Source organism: Lycorma delicatula, chromosome 3 (genome assembly GCF_047948215.1).
Source record: "Lycorma delicatula isolate Av1 chromosome 3, ASM4794821v1, whole genome shotgun sequence".
NCBI lineage: Eukaryota > Metazoa > Arthropoda > Insecta > Hemiptera > Fulgoridae > Lycorma > Lycorma delicatula.
In genome coordinates, this window is record NC_134457.1 from 114993981 (window position 1) to 115003715 (window position 9735).

The 9735-nt window shown below is 39.3% G+C and overlaps 1 protein-coding gene across 1 annotated transcript in view; it reads left to right on the forward strand.

Moving 5' to 3' along the window:
- The window catches only part of LOC142321912 (alpha-amylase-related protein-like), a 91679-nt gene extending 83135 nt beyond the window's left edge, over window positions 1–8544 (forward strand). Inside the window, exon 11 of the mRNA XM_075360427.1 lies at window positions 8341–8544. Within this exon, the coding sequence (XP_075216542.1) occupies window positions 8341–8364 (24 nt within the window). The 3' untranslated portion in view covers window positions 8365–8544. The remainder of the gene's footprint in view (window positions 1–8340) is intronic.
- Window positions 8545–9735: the final 1191 nt, after the last annotated feature.

Here is a 9735-nt window from a genome sequence, read left to right on the forward strand (position 1 = left end):
TGAAAGACAAATCTTGTTGTTGGTGATACTATTCCTCTCAGCTGTATGTACATAATATAATGTGTATACACATAGAGGAAGATAGTCAATATTTAGACAGAGCTGAATGAAAATGATCTCTCAGTAACTACAATCACTTGATAGCTAAATGAAGAAGAAGATAAAAACTCATCAGTTTTTATCATGTTCGTTTTCAAATCATGATTTTTACTTTATTTTTTTATTTTACTGAAACATTTTTAATTCAGTTTGAAATGTCATTACTCATGGAGGAGAGTGGTTAGACCACTCTCCTCCATAAGCATGTTTTTATTATTGTTAAGGAAAGAATCTTTCCTAAAATAGCATTTAAAATTTTTAATTCCTGTAGAAAGGGGTGAGCAAAGTTTCCTGCGAGCAGTTATCAGGGTTCATAAGTACCTCAAACTCTTCTTCAAATACAGATTCATAAAACTATCAGGAAACTTACTGTTCAGTTTAGTACACTAGAGTGATGTCAACGGGTAAATTCCAGATGTACTTCTCTAGTATATTAGCTTCCATATCTGGCAGATAACGACTAAGAACTAAATGAATACGTCCTTTGTCTTACTTTTGATATAAATACTTTCATCAGATGAGTTCCTTTAATTTGATCAAACTTAAGACCAAAAAACAGATTCAGCATACTCTTCTGGACTGTATTCAGAGCAGGATCTCCTTTAGAATAGTAAAAACACTTTTATCACTAGAGGTTTATGTTTAGGAATGGATGTTTCTGTCGCAAGAGACTTTTGTGTGTTGTTCCTCTTAAGCCTCTTAGCAGTTATTGTCCAGCAAGACTATACCAATGGTAGTTCATCAGGAGAACTCTCATTTGACAAAATTTGATCCTCAAAAAAAGTCTGAATCCCTATTTTAGCAAAGATCTTCACTCCTTCCAACCAATTGGAGCATTTAATACCAGTAACAGCTTGCATAAGTTGCATGTTTTCCCCTTCAAAGTCAAGGTTTCACTTTGCATGACTGCCATAGATCTGAGCAAACAATCAACTTTAGGGTCTATGTGTAAAATCAAATCCAGTGCTCTTTGTAGTTTTAAATTAACAGGACTTCAGATTCATAAATTTCAAGTAAGACATCTCACAGTCTATCATTTTTACATTTTATTTACATTTTCTGTTTCTCTTTTATTTTTATATTTAATAACCTGCTTGGCCTGGTTGACCTATTTTTAGAATTGACTGGTGTACCCTTGTCATTATTTACTCTTCTGGTACAAGAGTAAGATTTCGATATGCTAACCACAGAGGTGGTTTGTTCTTCTTTGGATACGTTATTTTTAAAACTGTTCTGGCATTTCTGTTGAATAGTTTTCCCAGACATTTCTTGCCGCTTAGCCCTACTGGTCCTTTCCATCCAATAACGATGGTATAGGTTCACTGTAGAGAATTTATGGAAGTAAACTAATAAAAAAAAAAATTATTATTATTATTATTTTATAAACTATTATTGGTTTTTTTTAAATTAAATTTATACAAGTTATTGAAATGAATTACGTACGGTTGTATTTTATGTATTTTTTATATGCTTAAATACACTGCAGAGATTTATGGAAATGCAAAAATGAAGTGTCAACGTATTACTAGTATTATCACCAGTTTGTCAATGTTTGTTTAGATGATAATGAATGAACCTTCTTCAGACATAAGTACATTAATGAGTGGACTGAAAACTTCTTTTTTTTTTATCACTTGAGAGCAACCGGTAATCACCGGGATCCCAAGTGAAGTGGCTGAAGAAGACTAGCCCCCCCTGTTAGTGCAGCTTGAAGCTGATCTCCCGATGGGGTCCCACTTGTTGGATCACTAATACATCAAGACATCCCTCCCAGTTGACATGGTGACTTTCCCTAAGAGGGCTACCCTTCCCATCCCTTTCACCTAGTCTGGGTCCGGTGCATAGCCCCCTGAATCTCGTGCCACCTCACAAACCTCGAGGGTCCTCAATGCGTCATCAGAACGTCCTGATCCAGCCATCTGCTGAACCCAAATGCCCGCAGCAAAGAGGCTGCCTCCCTGGCCCTGCATGTGTCCACAATTCGACCCCCTGGAAACAGAATATTTTTCACCAGTTCCCCACAAATTTTTTTTTTTTTTTTTTTAATTCACATTAGTGGAATTTGACATCCACATAGTATACTTTCATTAGCTCCAGTCAGTCGAAGATATGTCATTGCCCTTCAGTGAGATGAGGTATAGCACCTCACTTATATGTGTAGCAAGATTTATTTACAAACACAATTCAGTATACATACAACCAAGTCACTTAACATTACAAAAGGGATGAAATACAATTATTAAATACATTAAATTTATTATGTATAATTACAAAAATACAGCTCTGTTAGTTGGTCATACTACAACACATGGAGTAATGAGTTTGCACCATAAATGGTGTGCTCCAACATATATAGCACAATAAAATAACTATACAATGTAATGATGATACAAATAATAATAAAACAACAGCAACATTAATAAACAATGCTAGGTACCTAGACCAGCCCAGACAGCAAATCCTAATTACTCGCCAACAAGTACACTACAACTTATAAGAAACATAATAATATCATAATAATACATGATAAAAAATCAATAAACAAGATACAATGCAATACATAACATCTTCATTACAAAGTATAAAGTGTAGGGGCCCTCATTCCTGATTCATACGTCTGCGCCTACCCATGAAGCAATTCTCACAGTGAGCTTCATCTCGTCAGGAAGCAACAACACATCATCTATGTATAATATATACAGCAACAAATTCCAATAAGCATATCACAAAGAGTAATTATACAAATCATCAGTAACAAAATGGATAGGATCCTTAAAACTACAACAAATCGAAGAACGCATAGATGTATATATTACCCAATCTTACACTAAACATAACAATAATACAAGTAACATGGTAGAAAGTTCCCAAAAAGATATGCCACAATATATACATTTCATAACAAAGTATAGGGGTCCTTGTTCCCAGTTTAGTGAGCTTCATTTCACCGAAACGCAACAGTACATTTTTATATACAATATAAACAGTAGTAGATCCTATAAACATACGACAAATTACAAGATACAAGTATTTGTTACGAGAATTATTATACAAATCTATAACATACACATAGATGAAGTCGATATTTACAAGTTAATCGATGTATTTACAAATTTTCTTCTCCGAGTACCTGGCTGACTTGATGGTTGTCTTACAGTCAGTTGTTCTGCTCGTCAGTCTCCTCCCCGTAGTTCTGCCTCTCTCGCTTTCGTAGTTAAGATGCAGAAGGCCAGTGATGGAACCTCTGCCCATTGCCGTCTTCCCCGGAGCATTTACTAAGTTATCAGGGGTAACCCATGATAGCCCCAGGAGTCTCCTGACTTCTTCCCATCGTTTACAGTAAAAAATTACGCGTTCCGGGGTATCCTCCTCTTGACAGTAGATACATGTTGGTATTGCTCGTCTTCTGAAGCAGAACAGATAGGAACCAAAGTCCCCGTTCCCCGAGAGAAATTAGGTGATGAAATAATTCACTTTCCCGAACCCCCTCCCGAGCCGCGGCTCCAGACGTGGGATTAGCCTCCTCGTCCAGGCTTCCTTTTCCGTTCGCATCCATTCCGCCTGCCACTCATCTGTTCTCTTCTTCCTAGCCTCCGCTTTCGACATACCGTCAAACTCGTTTGAGTTCCAGCGCTCGGAGGTGGATAGCTGGAACTCCAGCGATCACCTTTGCCGCTACACCCGATATGGTTCGATAGGCTGAGATAATTCGCACGTTTGCGCGGCGCTGTAGGGAAGCCATCCTCGTTACATTACGCCCTGCGCATTGTACCATACCGGGACCGCGTACAACAAGATGGAGGTAGCCACGGACTATCACCCTTCTCCTACTCGCCCGTGGCCCCGTCTTTGCCGCCATTATCTTCCCCAAGTCTGCCAGTACCTTCTCGGCTTTCAGTGTCACTTCTTTAATATGGCGGATGAAGCTTCTTGATTTCTCCAGCCATACGCCCAGGTATTTAACAACTCTAGTGTGCTGAAGCGTTTGGCCGTCCACCTGAACTTCCATCCTCCGCAGCTTCCGACGTCCTGCTAGGGTCACCACCACGGACTTAAGTGGGGCTAGTTGTAAGCTCCTTTCCAGAAGCCTTGCACTTATTCTCTTTACTGTGTCAATGGCGGTCATCTCCACCAAGTCCTTGGTGCGTTCTGATACCAACAGGGCTAGATCGTCGGCGTATGCGACCACCTGTGCATCTCCTGGAAGTTCCATTCTTAGGAGGCTGTCATACGTCACGTTCCACATCAACAGCCCGAAGACTGAGCCCTGCGGCCCCGTACATGTTAAACACCTCCTCATGTTAAGCTCCCTCCTCAGTGTCCGCCCTAATAAGTCTGTCCTTAAAGTAATTGTTGATGACTGACAGAGTGGAGTCACTGAGGCCTTTCCTTTGCAACTCATCAATTACTACACGCCACGGGACACTGTTAAACGCATTTTTGATGTCTAAGAGAACCACCAGTGGAATACACCTCCTCCTCCATTTACCTGCCGCACGATTGTTCGCCCACGTTACCACATGTTTATTTGCGTCTAGAGTGGACCTGCCTTTTGTGAATCCATATTGATTGGGGGAGAGTCCCCCCGCTGCTGCCAATTCAATTTTAATTCTTTCGGCTATCATGGTCTCATACAGTTTCCCCAATATTTAGTATGCAAATAGGTCTAAATGTCGACTCCTCCCCTGGCGGGAGCCCCGATTTAGTGAGGAGAACCAATCGTGCTTCTTTCCAGCAGCGGGGGAAATCACCTCCCTCCAAAGCGGTGTTGAAGGCGTCTAACATCGCCCATGGATGTCGTGCGACTAGGCATTTTCTGATAGCCAGATAACGCCATCTGGTCCCGGGCTCTTCTTCACATTAATTCTTGACGCAGCCCATTGTAGCTCTTCTAACGAGAAGCGTAGTGCATGGCCTCCGTCTATTCTTGTCCATTCTTCGTCAGTGGCCGTGAATAAAGACGATATAGCCCTATTCGTCTGATCCCGTGACAACCTTGGGAGGCGTTTACCGAATTTTTTCATGACAATTTGGTACGCCTTCCCCCAGGGATAACCATCCAGGTCATTCACGACCCGCCGCCAGGCCTTAGCTTTGGTCAGCCTAATAGCGTCTCTTAGTTTTCCCTTTATGATCTTGTATTCTGCCTTCAATCCTGCCAGTGCTTCAAGTCCAATCGCAGAGTGCTTGATTGCTCTCAGTAGTACCCGTCGTTTCCTCTGGGTCTCTCTCGTGAGAGACGCTATATCGGCTGACCACTAGTAGACCTGCCTGCATGGCTGCCGTCCGCTTGCGCTGCTTGTCTGCATTTATCTGCCAACATCAGACTTTCCGGGATCAGGGGTTGGTCGTTTCCCACGTCCTCAATCGTTTCGTCTACTAGTCTTTGCAGCTGTGATTCTGACGGCTTTCATCGCTGAGGAAGCATCTGTTGTCGTGGACGTTCGTCGCCGACCACAAAGGCAATCGCCCTGTGGTCGCTGGTGAACTCCTCCTCGCTTACCTCCCATTTCTCTACAAGAGAGGCCAGCCCTTCAGAGATAGATGTTATATCTAGGACCGACCCGTTTACTCTTCCCACGAATGTCGGGACAGCGGGATCGTTGAGGACTACCAGCTCTAGCGATGATAGAAAATTTGCTAGTTCGTAGTCCCTGCCTATGGACCTCAGACCCCCGAGTTCCGCTCACCGTAAAATCCCCGGTTAGTATTACCTGCTTTCTTCCGATCCTTATATGTCTTTCCACATCATTTAAGACATCTCGAAATCTATTGTGCATACTATTCACGTAGACGGTGAATAGGATGCAATCCGTCAAAACTATTGCGACAAAACCGTTTCCTTCTATCTTGCGTTCCATGGCATACTTTGTCGAGATTATACCAATCGCTGCGTCTCCTTCTCTGTCCACTAGCCAGGAACCATCACTCTTCGTGCGCTTGTTTGGTTCCGATAATACAAGGAAGTCAGCCTACACGGCCACCGCAGACTTCCAGGCAAGGTCTTGGGCAGCCGCGCTCCTATTCGTGTTCAGTTGTATGCACTTGTATGTACCTCATTTCCTATCTTTACAAGCACGACTACCGGTCCTGTGACCCATCCCACAGTCTAGGCATTTGGCAGGCGTCGTACATTCTGCTCGCCTGTGTCCATGACCTCCACAATTGAAGGAACAGGCCCGTCTATCAGGTCCACAACATTCGGCCACTACATGACCGTTGCCCCAACATCTAAAGCAGTGTGCATCCTTTTTTCTTAATTCGGCTCGGTATGATTGCCAGCCGACACATATTCTGCCCGTGGTGATTAGTCGATGCGAATCCTTGGCTGACAGAATAACAGTCGCATTCTGGCAATTCCCGTATGCGAGGCGCATCGAGGTGACTTTAGCTGCAGTCTGTCCGGCCTTCAACACTTCATCCGCCGTAGCCTCAGCGTCCAGATCCTTTATGTAACCTCAGCGTTTCTTGACGCTGTTCCTTGATCCATGATTGCGACCATTGGTGACGTCACCGAAATCTTTTCCTTCAAGCTTGGTACGTTCTTATTCCCGTCTTTCAGACGGCCTCTCCTCGTCCTTGTCGTACTGAGAGGATGTTGTCTGCCATCCCCTCTCTACCGTTGACTTCACGGTTCTTAATAGGTCCCCGTAAGTGGCTCCCTCTTGCTTTAACACAACAGTTGTTGCGTTCAGTTGAACCCTGTCCTTTTTGGTTTTGTCATCAAAAGTACAAACTACGATATCTCTGTCCTGTTTATGACCCCAATACTCTGCCGTTTTTCTTAACAGATCTCCCAAATCTCCTTTGGTTGTCACCATCATGATTTTTCCCTTGTAAATGTCATCAGTTTTATCTGTCGCTTTGACTAATTGGTCTTTCTTTTTCTTGTTTAGCCTCCGGTAACTACCGTTTAGATAATACTTCAGAGGATGATATGTATGAGTGTGAATGAAGTGTAGTCTTGTACATTCTCAGTTCGACCATACCTGAGATGTGTGGTTAATTGAAACCCAACCACCAAAGAACACCGGTATCCACGATGTAGTATTCAAGTCCGTGTAAAAATAGCTGGCTTTACTAGGACTTGAACGCTTGAATTCTCGACTTCCAAATGAGCTGATTTGGGAAGACGCGTTCACCACTAGACCAACCCGGTGGGTTGACTAATTTGTCTACTGCAGAATGTTCTCCACCCGCTACAAGACAACGTATTTTTCTCCCATCCTGTTATCTTCATCGATGCCGTCGTCTTCAACTAGGGAGGCACCTGATATATCTCTCACTACCTTTCCCTTCTTCCATTTCCTTGTGCCTGGAGCTATTTTACAAGCACAGTCCGACACCTTGTCTCGTCCTTTCTCCTTTACATCAACCACGAAAATTAGTCCAGTATTTGCGTTTTCAGCCGGTAAATCGGTAGATACTTTAGCTCTTGTAAATACCTGAGGCGCCCATTTCTTTTCCATTATGTCCCGCAGTTCCTCTGCCGTTCCTGTCTCTAGTATTCTTCCTATATCTAACCTTTTGGGATCGTCCGTTTGAGTTCCCATTTCCTGTATGTTTGAGTTCGTCATATTTTTGGCTTCCTTCAAATCCGAAATGAACCTTAACTAATGATATATAAGCCTACTTATTCCGGCCTGGTGGCCGTATAGGTTATAGAACAGCACGTCTTTTTAAGAACTATAATTAACTTAAACACTAAATCTACACGTATTTCATAGTTTTAAGCCATACCTAATCACTAAGAAGCTATAAATAGCAGTATTTAAACAAAAAAATGTGGCTAACCATGCGTCTTGAATATGTGAAACTAAAATACACTAACTTTTTATGCAAAAAAAATTACACTTTCCGCACTTGTACTATGCAAAAGCAACATACCACGAACCATTTTAACAAACATTTAACACAAAATACTTGAAAAACCGACTAAAAGAGCGTTCCACCGAGGAGCGAAAAAAAACCAGAAGTAGTGCTGACCTATGATTTAGCGCCAACTGGACTGAAAACTTAAAACATTGTTAATATTAATGCAAGTTATCAGGTAATACTTGCAGTTCACTTGTAAATGTACAGAATATGTGTGGGGAACACTTCTGTCCACTCCCCCAAACTGAACAACCTAGTACTTCAAAGTATTCAAGTAACACACTATAGTGTACTAAGTAACAGTATTTGACATAACAGTATAATATGTAAAACCTGATAACCATTTTTTATTTGTTTATTTTTCAGATGTATCAAATATTATATTATTAGGGAAATTAATATTAAGAAAAGCTATCAAAACATCAGAGATTTAATAGTTTTATCTGAAAATAAATTGTCTCTATAAATATTTCATCGCTTAAAAACAAACATTGTAAATGAGAAAATGCCTTTGTACCAAAAAAAATTCATGATTTATTTTGTTCAATAAAAATATCTGATTTATAATAACATGACAATTATTTATTTGCATTCCGAAATACACTAGTCACCAAATACATAAGTATAAAATTTTAATGTTTATTTTGAGATCAAAGACATTGTAATCGCACTTAAAAACAAACTTGTTAGAAACTTTTAAAAATTCATTAAATTTTTTTACTTTGTTTAAACTTGATATAATATTTATAAATGTTTTGTAAATCAGTGGTTTGTATTAATATCTCATTCAAACATGTACATCTTACAGTAGTTTAAATTACATTTTCTGAAATATTAGATATTCGCGTACTTACAATCTTGTAACCTACATCTTTTATGTTTTTCTTTAAATTTTCAAATTTCTTCCATTTTTCTGTTTAGTTCATTACAAAATGTGGTATTTGTATTCTTGTCTGTTCTAAAGCACACTAATCCTTTACCATATATCAAGTTGTGCAGACATTTATATAATCATTATAAAAAATAATATATATTATTTTGTGTAATATATTGCAGTATCTTTATAGAAGAACTAAGTAAAATATTTTTCTTAAAAAACAGCTACGGTACTTTTTTAAAGATACAAATTATATAAAACCTTACCTGTATCTTTTATCTCTAAAATGTACTATAGTAAGTTTTTTATATCCTTCTCAATTTTTAAACACAACAGATTTTGATACAGTAGATATGACACAATACTAACATAAATAATTAAAATTTAAAGAAATTATCATTAGAGCTTCCTTTTAAATGAAGTATTTTCATATTTTTTAAGCATTTTATTTTTTTGTTTATTACAACTGATAGCACTGCAGTCATCAAAATGTATGATATTGCTTATTTGAGAAATTATGCCTTTCTAGCATCTCTGAACTCATTTCAAACAAAAATGATTCTCCAAATTCTATAAGCACAATTAATTTTAATATCGCATTATAAGTTTGAAAATAAAAACATAAGAAACCCTATTCAACCAGTATTCAGATAAATAAAATTCACCAAACAAAAGATCCATAGTTTAAATTCTTTAGTCATTAATATGAAATCAAATATTAGGAATTTATGATGCATAAAAATTATTAAAGACAATTATATTATCACAAACCTTGGAACCCAGATCCATGGGTTCTGAGAAACCAGTGAACTAATGAACCTCTTTAATATCACCCATGATATGTAATTTGTTACAATCTAAAAACATCACCTACCTACATTTAA